The sequence below is a fragment of the Necator americanus genome, chromosome II, assembly GCF_031761385.1.
Source record: "Necator americanus strain Aroian chromosome II, whole genome shotgun sequence".
Classification (NCBI taxonomy): Eukaryota; Metazoa; Nematoda; class Chromadorea; order Rhabditida; family Ancylostomatidae; genus Necator; species Necator americanus.
This window is the reverse complement of record NC_087372.1, coordinates 6,854,007-6,868,793: the sequence shown is the minus strand read 5'-3', so window position 1 is coordinate 6,868,793 and position 14,787 is coordinate 6,854,007. Positions and strand designations below refer to the sequence as shown.

General features: G+C 38.5%; 3 protein-coding genes across 6 annotated transcripts; 2 read left to right on the top strand and 1 right to left on the bottom strand.

Moving 5' to 3' along the window:
* Window positions 1-282: 282 nt before the first annotated feature.
* On the bottom strand, window positions 283-7,440 carry RB195_017032 (uncharacterized protein; the record flags this gene model as incomplete). Of its 2 annotated transcripts, XM_064183841.1 has the most annotated exons (26): window positions 283-382; window positions 448-535; window positions 598-703; window positions 926-1,064; window positions 1,756-1,832; window positions 1,951-2,043; window positions 2,120-2,202; window positions 2,409-2,541; window positions 2,619-2,692; window positions 2,757-2,958; window positions 3,031-3,177; window positions 3,242-3,315; window positions 3,375-3,468; window positions 3,533-3,679; window positions 3,737-3,881; window positions 3,965-4,102; window positions 4,159-4,262; window positions 4,317-4,458; window positions 5,039-5,081; window positions 5,139-5,237; window positions 5,336-5,505; window positions 5,602-5,746; window positions 6,093-6,174; window positions 6,249-6,397; window positions 6,490-6,605; window positions 7,379-7,440. In XM_064183841.1, the coding sequence occupies 26 exons, from the start codon at window positions 7,438-7,440 to the stop codon at window positions 283-285; spliced, it is 2,952 nt and encodes a 983-aa protein (XP_064039722.1). The 2 variants fall into 2 exon arrangements, with proteins under 2 accessions (XP_064039722.1, XP_064039721.1); XM_064183840.1 differs by having other exon boundaries at window positions 5,039-5,237.
* Window positions 7,441-7,788: 348 nt separating this feature from the next.
* Window positions 7,789-10,861, top strand: RB195_017031 (uncharacterized protein; the record flags this gene model as incomplete). Its single annotated transcript, XM_064183839.1, has 13 exons — window positions 7,789-7,894; window positions 8,575-8,705; window positions 8,782-8,906; window positions 9,005-9,145; window positions 9,231-9,324; window positions 9,391-9,450; window positions 9,623-9,702; window positions 9,776-9,908; window positions 9,971-10,062; window positions 10,158-10,253; window positions 10,329-10,422; window positions 10,666-10,777; window positions 10,857-10,861. The coding sequence occupies 13 exons, from the start codon at window positions 7,789-7,791 to the stop codon at window positions 10,859-10,861; spliced, it is 1,269 nt and encodes a 422-aa protein (XP_064039720.1).
* A 342-nt stretch (window positions 10,862-11,203) lies between these two features.
* RB195_017030 (uncharacterized protein) lies at window positions 11,204-14,061 on the top strand (the record flags this gene model as incomplete). 3 transcript variants are annotated; one of them, XM_064183838.1, is made up of 12 exons in its annotated part: window positions 11,204-11,261; window positions 11,323-11,450; window positions 11,541-11,643; window positions 11,929-12,027; window positions 12,107-12,195; window positions 12,297-12,380; window positions 12,439-12,561; window positions 12,619-12,698; window positions 12,984-13,101; window positions 13,485-13,583; window positions 13,645-13,797; window positions 13,894-14,061. In XM_064183838.1, the coding sequence occupies 12 exons, from the start codon at window positions 11,204-11,206 to the stop codon at window positions 14,059-14,061; spliced, it is 1,302 nt and encodes a 433-aa protein (XP_064039718.1). The 3 variants fall into 3 exon arrangements, with proteins under 3 accessions (XP_064039718.1, XP_064039719.1, XP_013291961.2); XM_064183837.1 differs by lacking the exons at window positions 12,984-13,101; window positions 13,485-13,583; window positions 13,645-13,797; window positions 13,894-14,061 and having other exon boundaries at window positions 12,619-12,705; XM_013436507.2 differs by lacking the exons at window positions 11,204-11,261; window positions 11,323-11,450; window positions 11,541-11,643; ... (3 more) ...; window positions 12,439-12,561; window positions 12,619-12,698 and having other exon boundaries at window positions 12,988-13,101.
* Between the last annotated feature and the right edge of the window lie 726 nt (window positions 14,062-14,787).

The window sequence follows — 14,787 nt, the reverse complement described above, 5'->3', positions numbered from 1 at the left end:
CGCAAAGAAATCACTTCCGCTAATTCTTAGGCCAGCCTCAGAACAACTTAATGGATTTCTAAGTACGGTACTCCAGTAAAATGCTTCAACTTTACGAAGAGTGTACTCAGCACGTGTATATAATGAACTCGGTCAAGTGAACGAAATAAGGATGATCGAGAACCAAGGACTGTTTCCGTGAAACATAATAACTAACCAATACTAATAACTGATTTATTAGGCCATTATTACAGAGTGACACCGTATCTACATATCACAATTTCTTCGTAACAAAATAAATCCTCATATAATGTTCCTAAAATTTTCAAATAACAAAGAAGTTTGCCATGATTCCTTGTCCGCTTCATATTCTTCATCCGTGAAAAACGGTTTGTCAATGAGTCTGCAAAGTGTTCAAAAGAAAACGGTGCTAATTTCTAGGAGAATATCCTATAGAATCGTACTCACTCAATGGCATTCCACCCACACAACGGGCAATCTGAGCCAAGTATCGCGTTTATATCGCTGCTTACGTTAGCGAATCTTGCCTCTCGATCTGAATCCAACTGTTTTAAAGAATTTCTAAGGTCAAAGTAAGAAAGCGTAAGCTACACTGACCATGTATAAAAGCCTCATTTGAAGATGAAACCCGTTCCTCTGCTTGTAGTTGTGAAAGCAGACGCTTTTCTCTTAAGACTAGTTCGTCGAGACGAGCTTTTGCTTCCTGAACTATATGATTTAGCACTCTTTCACAAACAAAAGGTAATACCATTGATCAGCGCTGCTGCAGTCACTATCAGGTCACTGTCACTACTTACATTGACACTTCTATTAAAGCTTTGCAGGTCTAGAAACTTACCCGACAGGCAAAAAGGTATTTATAATCGCTAGCTATGAAGCGACGTTTGCATTGAGACATTCCAAATAACATAAGGAATAATCAAACCTCAGTCAAGAATGGCATCATAGCTTCTTCCAGGCATTCACGATGGAAAAAATGACGACAGGCGTGTGCAAAGAAAGGCCTTCCAAATAGAGATCGCTCACATCCAGCACATACGTCACCAGCTTTGATAACAGTTACTCTGAAAACTATTAGCTAGGTGTTGTTTCATGAAAGGCTTTAAGGAAATGGTTAGCAACAAGTCAACATTCTGAGGATCACACGCTTTTCAATTTTCGTACCACATGGGACTGAGGCGTTACCTTCGATCTCTCATCTCTCTCATCTATGATCACCCGTGCGCCGTATTGTTCCTAGTGGTAGTATTTTCGCGTCTATTCTTTTCCTTTTATTTTTAACAATTTTCACCTTTTTTTTCTGATGATGACGTATGGGTAGGACTACGTGAATGATTAAAAGGATAAAATCTCCATCAATCTATCAATCCACTTGAGATGCGCCAACACGTTTTACTGCAGTTCGTAATCGTTGAGTTTTTTTTTTTTTGGAACGCGTATTGGCCATTACAATGACTTACAGGGGTCAGACAATGATCAATTCAGTGTTTTTATCCTTCCAGACAAGTCCGGTATCAATTTATTGACTTCTTAAGCACGAAAGGCTTGGTTGGCACCAGGGCGGTTTCGAACTATCGACCGTGCGACGACAGTTAACGGCTGCGCTAACCCACGTCACGTAAATATGTATTGTCACATACGTAATTGTGCATACGACTTATCGATGGGTTGCATTTTCGTCACCGTGGTTAATGAATAAAGATTAACACCAACACATAAATAAATATGACAATAGTATGAGAAGAAAAATCACACCGATTCTTTAGTTTTTGAGTCTTTTCCCTGATCTCTTTCGCAATAGCGGTAGCATCTTTCATAGACTGTTGGAGATCCTAAAAAATTTCTGGCTTCAAAAACAAAGTAAAAGGAGCGTAGAAGCTTTTCTGAACTAACTACATCTGTACAAAAAAAAAGAAAAATAATACCTAAATAATCAACCGCAGCACTTACCTTAATTTTGATCGAGTGCTCTCGAAGACATTCACATAAAGGCTCCTTGAAGTCTTCAATTTTTGTAAATTCAGGGAAGAACGGTAGGATATCCTGATTTATTTATTTCATCAGTAAAACAAAAAGAAAAAATATCCTGTTCAAATCTAAGATTTTGTGAAGATTCCACCTGTATTGATATAACATCACCGGACTCCTTTAGTAACCCGATAGATTTGCTGGCATTGGCATCTTTGCTGATGACAAATTCCGCTGAAAAAAACTCTAACCATCTCTATTCATCTCCTTCTTTTGGCCAAAGTTGAAACAGTTTAGAGGAAAAAGAAAGCTGAAAGCAATTTGTAAAACTTGGGCTTTCACAAATATAATAGGTAGCACCCACTTGATCCACTGTGGTTAATAAAAATCACTACTTCCCCTATATGAACTTCAGAACTCATGAATACTCAATTTTATACCTATCTTTAGCCATATTCTCCTCCTTTGTTCCACAGGATATTTCGGTTCGAGCCCCATGATCACATCTTCTTCGTCGGGATCCATCATGTGAGCACATTCTTTGGCCATATTGATACCGTCTTCATCGAAAGCCTGCAGATTGATAATAGAACAATTCACATAAAACATCTTTCATAAGGTAGACGCAAAGTTGTGAAGTTCCTTAATACCTTTAGTGCTAAGTCCACCGCATCGTTGAACATCTCAGAGACACAATACAGGAATACAGTTGATTTTTCTAATTCTAAACAGAATCCGTAGTAACTGCATCCATTATTACGCTGGGAATTGTTCGGAAGCAAACTCACTATGCTGTACGCATGTTCTTACGGCAAAATCCAGATCATATGGCAAAGAAGTCTTATCCAAACCACATTTGATTAAGTACTCATGCAGTCTCTTCGGTCGGAATTTCGCATACAAGACAACCAGCAAATTGTGCAATTCCACATCATGAGCTCCGTTAGGGGTCGTCACAGCCCACTCGAGGTACTTGAGAGCATGGGTGGCCTTAAAAACTCAAATTCTTTATCGTTTCAACAACAATTATTTATATTATGTTGAACACCAATATGACATTACCATTTCAGTGGATTCTTGACAAAGACAAAGAGTTGGGATCATCTTCTGTGGCCGAACTCGATCATTTCCGATGAGGCTTACTAGCAGCTCCATTGAAATGTACTTTACTAGTTTCGGCGAGTATTTGTAGTAAAAGTCAGGTACATTCTAAACGAGAGGCGAAGTAGTTTCGTGCTGCATGACTTCTCTTTCTCTGCAAACATAAAATAACCTGGTTTTTCATTATCTCCAGAGCTTCTCTATAATGTTCTCTCATCATATGGATCTCTATAACCTTCTCAAAATCTGCAATTACAGCTTTGCAACTGAAATATTTAGTACTTGTCGATTCAAAGACAGCAAACCTCCAATTTGTTTACTCAGAAACAGCTGCGAGTCAAAATCTGCATGTGATTCCATTAACTTATAAACTGCATCCTTATTGACAACAACGGCATCCTAAACCGAACGCGTCGAAAAACACTGAGATTCCACGTAAATAACCAGACATAGGACTACTTACGTGAACATTCTTTCTCATCAAAAATCTTTGAAGACGTGCAGCACATTCTGCATTTTCCTGTTCTTTTCCTTCTCTTCGTAAATCCGCTAATTCGCATAGTTGCACGTCTAGAAGCCACACTACCAAGACATCTCGACGTATTCTGTCCTTTAAAGGAATTCAGGTTTCTACACAGATTTCCCGTTAGTGAGTAAAATTCTGCACCTCAGGACGTTGCATAGAGTCCAGTTTCTTTTCTAGCAATGTTTTCAATCCGAGACGACGAGCGTCATCATTTGCCATAAATTTCAGAACAACTGCTTCGAAAGCTTCAGTGGACTGTGCAAGTATTTCTGCTGCAGCAGTGTAACTGGAAAAGAAATTGATGAATATTCAGTCTTCTGAATTAGCAAAGAATACTGGAGAATCAAAATATTTACAAAAAGGACCCACTTTCCATCGGCTAGATACTTATCGGCTTGTTTCTTTAGCACCAACTCATGAGCTTCAGGATCGATCTGCAGCCTACTTCTTGCTATTGTAAGCGCTTTTGCATAATCGCCACGCTCGAGGAAAACACGCCACACATATCTTCGAACAGCATTTTCTTTAACAATCTGCTGGTAACGAAGAAACTATACGAATACCTGCTTTCATCCATGGGCTTGTATTTCATTATTGTATGTTTTGTGAAAAGCCATTGAAACTCTGAGGTTGGATCATTCACGAGACCGACAGCATTTCCGAACTCCTTAGGATGGATCATTTACAACATGGTAAGATCGAACTCTCCACTAGAACTAACCTGTGGCCAAATATCTTCATACACAACTGTTTTCGTGTAGATGGATAGTGCATTCAGTTTATGAGGATACGCCAACAGCATATGATATTCGCTTAAGCACACTCCAAGTGGACATTCGAGACGACCTTCGACACGTCGATGACTGAAAGCAACTCTTTTACAAACAAACATTGAAACATTTACATATTTCAGTGAACCTGTGAAATCAATTAACACAATCAAGCAACAAATAGAACATAATCGATGTTTCTACAAAATTTCTGTCGAACAGTGGCTGTTCATGAAATAGTGAATTATAGTTGGGTCAAAACGACGTGAAGCACCGTGTAATTGAGTAAGCGGCTGCACTCCACGCGACGCGGTGGAGGTAGCGGTTGGAATCGAGGTCAGACCACTGAGAACTTTAGCGATGAGAGGTGGGTCCCCACTCAATCATTACCGCTACGCTCTACCGCACCGCTCCAAGCGCAGCCGCTTACGCAACTACACGATGCTTCATTTCGTTTTGACCCTACTATACATCTCATAGATAGGGCATCAATCTTGACTATATTTAAATAACTGCTACTCATTATTGCAGTAGGATTTTCTCATAGATTCAGAATTTCTCCACTATGTCCCGACGAAAAAAAACACGTTAACAATGAAAAACAGCTGAGAAGCAAGAAAACCTAAAGAATCTTAGCTGTTTATTTCAGCAGAGTCATATTAAATGCACTCACTCTATATGATCCACTTCTTCCATTATATCCCTTGGCTTATCAGCTGAAAGATTGACTTTTCCGGTAGTGATGCCTGTAGGACCAAGCCATAGGAATTTACTCGGTTCTCCATGTGGCGGATGCATCACAAGAGTGCTCAAATCTGGCAAAGTCTGTGGGGAATTCGAGCTTTGCATGGACATACAGGTTTGTTGGGAATCTTAAAGACAAAAATAATTAACAAAAAACATTAGTAGTAGACAGTAGAATATCTGGAAGATAGATAGTAGATGAGACAGTAGAATATCTAGAACTCACCTTTTATTGAGAAAAATGGATGAAATATATGCAAAGGCGTCTCAGGCATAGTGATCCATCCAGCTTGTAAATTTGCAGCACTCATATAGTTGCTTTTGGGTGGAGGTGACATATCAATTGAGGCATATACAGAGTATAGACGGCCGGGTTGGCATACCAACAATAACCACCTGGATATAGTGGAATAGCCAACATTCTTTTGGATAGTATTGAACGATTCAAAAGAAAATAAAGAAGGACCATTCAAAAGTAAGAGTAAAACACACTTCGTCGCCTTTACATTATCGTCGTTGATCAGATAAATGTACATGGAAGAAATCGCGAGGTCTTTCTCACCACCAAAACTTGGCGTGTGCTCTTTTACGAAATTAACTACACCATTGGCAGTGATGACAGTCTCCATAATTGCACCTGAAAGAGCATTAACTAAGTAATGCATACAAACAACCAAATTGGGTAAGGTGTCGTTGGGGAGGGGGGAAGGGGCGTGTTTATTTTCCGAAGCTCTAACTTACTTTTTTTCTCTTAGTAGCTTAAGTTTGCATGCCATAGATCCTCTAAGACTGATGCTTAGGCCTTAGGGCCCCGATTGATTTGATTATTCACTTCGAGAAATAAAGGCCCCACTGAGTGCCCCCCTCCCACCCCCCCAACGACACTTTATCTCCAAATCGCATGAAAGCTCCGCAGATTCCTCTAACACTACGCTATCTAGGTCGTACGAAGAATAAACCACACTGAACAAAGAGCGACTCACCTTTCGTAGAGCCCAGAAGGATGTTGCCAGTTTCGCCTTCCTTTATGCACTCTGGATTCCAAGCTACGCAACTCAACACACCCTAAATATTTGCGTGTTTAACCCGGAGCGAGGCACTGCGGTATGCTTGCATACAATATGTAAAACAGCTCTAACCTTAATTTTCTTCAAAGGAAACACCGTATTGGCCTTCATCTGAATGTAAAAGTTTTCTCCTTGTTTAGTTGTTGCTATACAATGCTGTCCAAGAGGAGACAGAAATATGTTTGAAATAGCGTCAGAAGTTCCAATAGGCAGTTTAATTTCTGAAAACCATTCATTCATTTGCTGATGAATGAATGGTGATTCACTTGCCAATGAATTTTAGAGTTTGAAGCAACTCAACGAACATTTTTACCTGTGTGTTTATTATTTGTTGAAAGCGGCTGATGAAGCAGTGTTCGATCATCAATGACGGCAAGCATATGGCCGTTGGAGACCCGTAATCCACTGAGTGAAACATGTCCTTGAAGCCTGGAGGAATCAGAAGGATATCAATTTATAGCAGTTTTATTTGGTTTTCTAGCAAAATTTCAGGTATGAAATGGACAATAAGAGAGGCATGAGGACATTTCTTTGTTTTGTTACATCGCTCCATCACAACAAAACCAAACCATGCAAAAACCTGAAAACAAGTGGAAGCAGTGAAGAGGATGGATCAAGTCTTCAACCTGTATGTGTGTGTGACTAAGTACCTATAACAACCTTCCAAGTCATATGTAGAAGTCAAATTTCACTGGATGCTCAGACTATAATCCTCTAGAAGGAACTACCATCAACCATAAAAACTCCCTCTTCCCCACGCTCTTCTCCCTCTACATTGGTCCTACCCACCTTCAAACGGTCATGACACGAGAACAAGAAGACAGAATATGGGAAATTAGGGTGTAGGAAATAAGCCTCCAATACCTCGCCTTCTGAGCCAAGGGTCAATCCAGTTTGTAACTCTTACACACAGTTGGCGCTGAATGAGTTCAACCTCGTCATCGCGTCGCGTCTGCCGCAACTGACGCTGTTCCCCTGCCTGACGGATATTACCCCTTCCATCCGCTCAGTCCCAAGCGATGACACACTATTTTCACCAAATAGATCACATCCGACACCATCCATCACATATCAACGTGATCGAGATTAATGGAACAAAGTTCAGTCTTATGAATAAATAACCAAGAAATTGTAAAACCGGACAAAAATTGAACAGGAATGGTGCAAAACAAACTGGTACAACGGAAAAATACGCAACATACTTGAGATCACGTTTGATATCCTGCTGCGTTCTTACAAAGATACCCAATTGTTGGTTGGCCATTCCAGAGCATCCAAGATCCAACAAACCTAAGACAAAATTGTTAGCAGAGTAAATGCGCACTCAATCAGATCCTGGAGGGATCAAAGCATAAGTTGAACTAATTTAAATATGGTACTTGATATCCATACTAATTCTTAATAGAATTATAACAAATGGCTTAAGTCAGGAGAGATGACTGAAGCAATAAGGTGCTCTACCAAAGTATCCGTGTTCGAGCACAGTTCTGGCGCTGGAGCGCACCAGGCAACAGTTTCTCTCAATCTCTTCGCTTCTGGTAGTTTTTGTTTTTATTTGGTCTTTATCGAAATTGTGCTGTATCTCTTGGATTTTCTATTTTTTTTTCAGTTGATGGTGTTTCCAGCGAAACCGGGCAGTCAGAAGAGACCTCACGAAGAGTCTGAGTTACAAATGGGAACGTCAGTGAATGGAAATGAGAACAGCGGGACAGAACCTTGTGGGTGGTATCCTACACAGATATTTTAGGAAAAAATGTAGTTGGGGGCAAATCAGTGGCACCTTTTTCTCGCAACGCTCTAACTCACTTTTTCCTCTTAGTAACTTCAGTTTACATATCATAGATCCTGAAGGACTAATGCTTAGGCCTGAGGGGGGATTTGATTACTTACTTCGAGAAATAAGGGCGCCACTGAGTGCCCCCGCAACTCATTTTACCTGATATTTTATAGTACTTTTCAAGTTTCTAGTGGTTAGGACTAATAGAAGGATAATTGTAGACTTAGTTGTTTATCTAAGGACTAAAATCCAGAGAGATGGCGAAAATACCCAATCATCAGTAGAATAGATTGGTATTGTTCGTTCTTTGTATGACGGATGTTCCTATTCCTTGCAGTTTCAACGTTTTTATTGTGGGCAGCAGTTTTCACCTAGGCTCCCGATATCCATGGAAATGAATGTATCGGCTTTAGATCTAATATCTGATTAATGTCTCTCCAATCCATTACTATCATTCAAAAGTTCTCATATTTTATATTTTTTCCAAGATCTATTTATTTTGATTAACTCTACGTGAAAAGATTATTGTATTTTTTGGATGAGGAGAGAGGAAACTGGAAAATCTATGGCGGAAGGATGAAGAATGCAAGTTATGAGCAAGTTTTTATGCTACGTGTTCAGGTCCTAAACGGAAACGACAATTCGACTTTGATGCTCATCCCAAACGTAAGATTGCTCTACAGTTTCTTTACGAGGGTTGGGATTTTGAAGGCTTGGTTCAACAGACAACCACAGAGAATACGGTAGAGAGAGTGAGTCATCTTTTGCATGAGTTTTTTTTTTTGTTGTTGTTGTGCTAGTTACCATAATGTCATGGTATTTTTTTAGCACCTGATGGATGCTCTTCTAAAGACAAAGCTGATTTCTAATGAAAAAGACTGCGATTTCTCACGATGTGGACGAACAGACAGAGGAGTGTCTGCTTTTAAACAAGTAGCTGCACTTTTGGTGAGGTATCTTCTTTATTTGTTAATTTTATCATAAGAATCATCTATTATACCGTCTTGCAAGTACTTTTTTTCCTTTTTATATCCTAAGAAATTCATTTTAGATCAGCCGATAAATCAGGGAAATTTGTATTTTGGCCAGAATCAACTGATCAGTCTGTGATCGATAACTATCCCAAAAAGGAGGAGTTATCTTATCTAAAGATGTTGAATGGAGTGTTACCGAAAAATATTAGCGTTATTGCGTAAGTAAACTTCTTAATTCTTTCCTCTCACCTTACTATCCTCTATTTATTGTATTAGGTCCATTTTCCTAACTTGATTTTTCAGTTGGGCACCAGTACCTCAGGAATTCTCCGCTAGGCATGCTTGTAATATGCGAATATATAAGTACAGTATGCCGAGAGCAAATCTGGATTTGGAGGTATGGTGTTATTCTGATTTTTTCAAATGTTTATTCTTTCATTGGTAATTATTAACTTTTTTGAAGCGTATGCGTCGTGCTTGTGCCTTGTTCGTGGGAGTGCATGATTTTCGAAACTTTTGTCAGGTGCCGAATTACATTTCATCTTAGAGATTAGAATCCTATGTTGTTCTCGCCGAATTTCCTTGCTCTTTCATAAATCTTCTCAAAGCTTCTTTTTTTCTAAATCTCATTGCTTCCACCCTCAGCCTGTATATGTTCACTTTATCACATCTAACGTCGCATACTTTCATTCCAGGTTGATATGAATGAGAAACGTGTTAATACGTCTTTTGTACGCGAAATTTTCGATGTATCTTTGGAGGTTCTGCCCACGAGGTGTGTCTTGACTATTAGTTTCACTTCCTTTTCATTCCCTGCACTCAATTTGTCTCTAGTTTTCTTCTTCCAGATCACCAACTAACCTTCCATCACGCAACGATCTGATAGAATTGACTATTAAAGGAAGCGGGTTTCTTTGGCATATGATTCGTTACATTGTTACCGTACTACATGAAATTGGTCAAAAAAATGAAGAGCCGGAAGTGCGTCACAGTGATTTTTCTACACAATTTCATTGATGTGAAAAATCTTCGTTTTTTTTCAGTTAGTCTCCGATCTCCTGAATATAGAGAAAACACCGTGTCGTCCACAATACACATTAGCTACTGGCACTCCACTATGTCTTTATGAGTGCAGGTGTGATGGTTGTTTTTTTTTGTTTAGTCTCCCGTCCCTTATAATCTTTTTTTTAAGCTATGCTCCTTTTTTCTAACTGCTTGCTCAAAAATCAGGTTCGACTCTTCAAATCTCGAGTGGATTTACGACGACTTTGCTTTGAAAAGAACAATGGCTTCTCTACAATCTGATTGGGCGGATTTACAAACGAAGTAAGCGAACTTCAGCTTGAATCGAGTAGTGGAGTACACTATGGTTATGTGAATTTTTGATTTCAAACCGTTCAGGGCCCGCACTATTGAAAATATGCTTCAAGATTTAGCTGACACGCCTATTGGATCTGGTGTTGACCTGGATAAGGGCCTTTTAGAATTCACTCAGGTAGCTTACTTTCGATGCTTTCATCTCTTTCAAAATGGTATAGGGATTGCACACGAGAGGATCATCGTGTTTTGGAACATCTGCGTGCAATTCCGTTGTTTCTAAAAGTCCATCAAGAGTTAATGTTTTCATTAGAAAGTGGAGTGATGAAAAAGTAATGTTGAAAACGTGACTACTTGAGACAAATGATGTTTTCTTTGCAATTGCCAATCTAATTTGACGTCTCTTGATATTTTTTTAAAGGGTCGTCCTATTTCCACACGATACATCAAGTTTGCTGATAGAAAAACATGTGATAGTGTGGAACAAAAGCGGGCAAAACTCGAAAGAAAGAAAATCTCAAATAATGGTTCTGGTAAGACTTCAAGAATTTGAGTTTTTATGCCACTGATGTTGAGAATGAATGTAATATTTCTTATCACTTGTTTTTTAAGGCTAGTTACGCTTCTTCTGGGACTTGATAACACTTTGGAAAAATGAGTTTTTTCTATGGCGTTTTTATTGCGGTATCAATTGTTATAGATGTGTTTACAGTGGTTTTGTTGTTCCTACATGTTATATTTTTCCCCTGATTTGTTAACTTGTGTTGCTGTTATTGTTCGAGTGCAAAGTGACAGTCCTATGATTTCTATGTTTCGCTGTTTTTTTTTTGAAATAAAATATCCTGTTTAAGTGCTAGAATTATTTGGAACAAGGTTTCTGCCTGATCCATACATAGTCCCTCTTCTGTCATTTGTGTAGATCGTTATGAATTAAAATATTCACGATATCATTACTCTAGATGTCTGCTCGAAAGCTGAAAGTCGCTGGGTTCAAGAAGGCTTATATCGATTACGACGGTATGCTGGATTTTCCTCAAAGATCATCACATCACATCTATGTTTTTTTTTCTTTTTACAGATATTGCTGACTACAAAGACTTCTTTTGTGTTGCTGACAACATGTTTTTCAAAAAGAAGTCTAAAGAATGGTGGACCGCGTTCAAAGAGGAAGAGGATGAACAGAAATGGACTGAAGAACTGGGCAAAGTTAGTATTCTTTCGTTCCATTTTTCCGGCAAACATTGGTTTGCTGGACCGTGACACAACTTTTAGTTTTTATGCAGTACATTTCTTCAGTACTTGACGGAGTGCAAAGTTGGGGTTGATACGACAAAATCTCGCAAAACGGTTGCTAATGCGGTTCTGGATGTGATGATTGCCAAGAAATACGATGAAACAAGTTTGTCTTCTTACCTTTTGTTTTGGCTAGTTGTTTACTCGAGCATTTTGTTTCAAATTCAAAGAAATATGTTTTGGATCGTAACAAATGAAGTGATGTTCTTGCATGGAGCATTTTTTCCACTTTTATCTGAAACTGTAAAACCAATTCAAACACGAACACACACACACTAATATTTTTATTCATTTCTTCCAAAAAAATCTTTATTGTGGTGTCATTGATGAAACTTTTTTCAAATAATTTCTCCTATTTTTCTTTAATTCTACCAAATAGTTATTCTCATAGAAGACGCACATAATCTAACTAGTGTGACCTACCTTGAAAAGGAAGAAGCTCGTGTGGCGCAGTCTCAAAATAAACAGAATCCATTGAATCTCATCGATTGTAGGTTATAGTTTATTGTTACATTTTCAGCCCATTTTTACACTTATCTTCTGCCGTTTCATCACGAAATCGGTTTCAGATTCTTCTCCCGAGTTTGCCACAAAAGTAAAGGATTTGTGTAAGTTGTTAGGGATTACGGATCATCCTGATCCCGTCGTATTGTTGAAGGTAGATTGTCCTTTTGAGAATGTATCCATTTTTTCTTTCGAAGTTTTAAGGGGAGACCTTTTTTTCTTTGGAATGGCGGCTTTTCATTAACACAGTTTCAGGCCGCTTGTATTTTTATTTCTGAGAACTTGAATGAAAACATTGTGAAAGAAAGGAACGCTGAGCGTAAGTCTGGTAAAGTTCCGGTGGGTTTTTGATCGTGGATGCGATTCGTACCTCTGACATTTTATATGCACTGTCTAGAACACATTTGATCTCCGTTCATTCCCTATTGATTTACCTGACCAGAAAGATGGTGCTGTGAATGCTGCTGGTCGGATATTGCGGTTGCTCAACATTGAGACTATAAGGGATACTCAGACAAGTGTGAGTCAAGAGCTTGAGAATCATTTCTGGATTTTTGATTTCAACTCCCACGTTCAGGTAAATGAAACACTTGTGGCTATTCAAAACTTGACAATCGATCAGACAAAGAAGCCAGCGACAAAACAGGTTAAGTACGGGTTCTAAGGCCGTATTTCTTTCATCTCCCAGTCATATTGGATGCGAGCTAACATCTTTTGATATTGTTGTTGAATCTACTGTACACTTGCATGTTGAAAACCGGTATAAAATTGCTTTGCAATCATGTGTTTCATCTTGTTACTTGCCTAATTTTAAATTCTATGAAATAAATGTCCAATTCTAGATGTATTATTTGAGTGATATGTCATCACTTTGTCATATCTTGTATTAAAATTTTTTGACTGTTTGAATGACTGAGCAGCTGTGGAGAGTTATTGATGTAGGACAATGTCAGCAGAAACTCGGCATCGTCCAAACATTTTGATCACAGGGACACCTGGAACAGGGAAGTCCACATTAGGACAAGAGATTGCAAGCCGTCTTCAATTCGATTTTATAGAGGTTGGTACTGTTTTTTTTTTCAACCAGTTTTGATTTTTTCTGGCTTATTTAACTATATTTGCTCAGGGGCATAAAGAAATATGAAAATGGTGAGAAACATGATTGCAGCTAAAATCCATGAATCAAAAAAGTAGTTCTTTTTGGAAGACTAGCACCGATTATTTGGTTCGTACGTTTTACGCTTGAATTCTGTAGGAATGACAGTCACGAATGTTAATTAATTAATACTTGTTTTGAATGTTGAGTATAATTTACCATATCTGTTGTGGACCATTTATCATCTTGACTCTAATCTGTTTCATTGACTTTTTCGAGAATATCAGTGTTATGATTTCAAACTAGTAGAAATGATGCTTATGAAAGTTATGGTTGACATTGTATAGGTAGGAAAGGAAGTTCGAGAACATGGCTTAGTCGAGGAGTTTGACCCAAGGCTCAACTGTCACGTACTTGACGAAGAGAAGCTGCTGGACCACTTAGAGGTATTTAATCTCAAAGTCTCAAGGATTTGCGCCTCGAGAATAGAAGTCATTTTTTCATTAGGATCGAATGAACAGCGACGCCGGTGGTGTTATTGTTGATTATCATGGGGTGGACTTCTTCCCGGAAAGATGGTTCGATTTCGTGATTGTTTTACGCTGCTCTAACACATTGTTATATGATCGTTTAGCGCAGAGAGGATATGAGTCGAATAAGGTGTGTTTTTAGAACACTCATCTATATTTTTTGTCAAGAGCGGCTTTTTTGCCGAAAGGTTCATCTATTTCTCGAAATATGTGCGCCATTTTTCAGATCAGAGAAAATATCGAATGCGAAATATTTGGATCCCTACTAGAGGAGGCAAAAGATTCGTATAAAGAAGAGATAATCCATGAGTTGCAATCGGAAACAGTGGATCAAATGCATGCAAATGTAGATTTTGTATGTCGGCTAGCATCGGAATGGCAGCCGTCTAGGTAGCTCACTGTGTTCAGATTTTCTGACCAATTTCTTGTTAACCATTCATGGTTATGTTGTTTACGAACGAAATAGACCATATTTGGATAGGATCATTGTGTGGAAAAACTTTTGCTAAGCTGATGGATTGGTGATTGGTTTGTTTCTCTGTCAATTGCTGGATAACACCTGATATTTTTCGATTAAAACTTTTAAATCAAGCGTGGATAAGTTTCACCAAAAACATTGAAATGATACGCATGCACAAGCTAATCACCAACATGGACACCGCTTGTATTTCTCACATACTGCTTCATCGTTCATGGTTTGTTTTTCTTGTTATTGACAGAGTTGTTTTCTTGTACTGTTTGTGCCTTTGCATGATTTTGGAAATCTTTGCGAGTTTATAGAGAATTTATGGTTAGTATAAATATTCACTTCAATACTTCGAAATTTTGAGGTAATTTTTTGAAGGTTGTAACCTAGCTATTATTTCCATTTGTTTTCGCTGCTAGAACCATACTATTTTTTGTATGCATTTTAAGAACATTTCTTTGAACATTCTTGTTTTATGCGCTATTCGTTAACTCAACCATCATGAAGAACAACTGTTCTTGGAAAGTAAACATGTGCAGAGGAAATAATGAAGATGATAAAGCTCTGCAGTGATTACTGTTCATTAAGGTTTAGTAGGTTTTGTGGTCATCTCGTAAATATGTAGGTGTCCAAATTTACCCGTAATCACTAAAA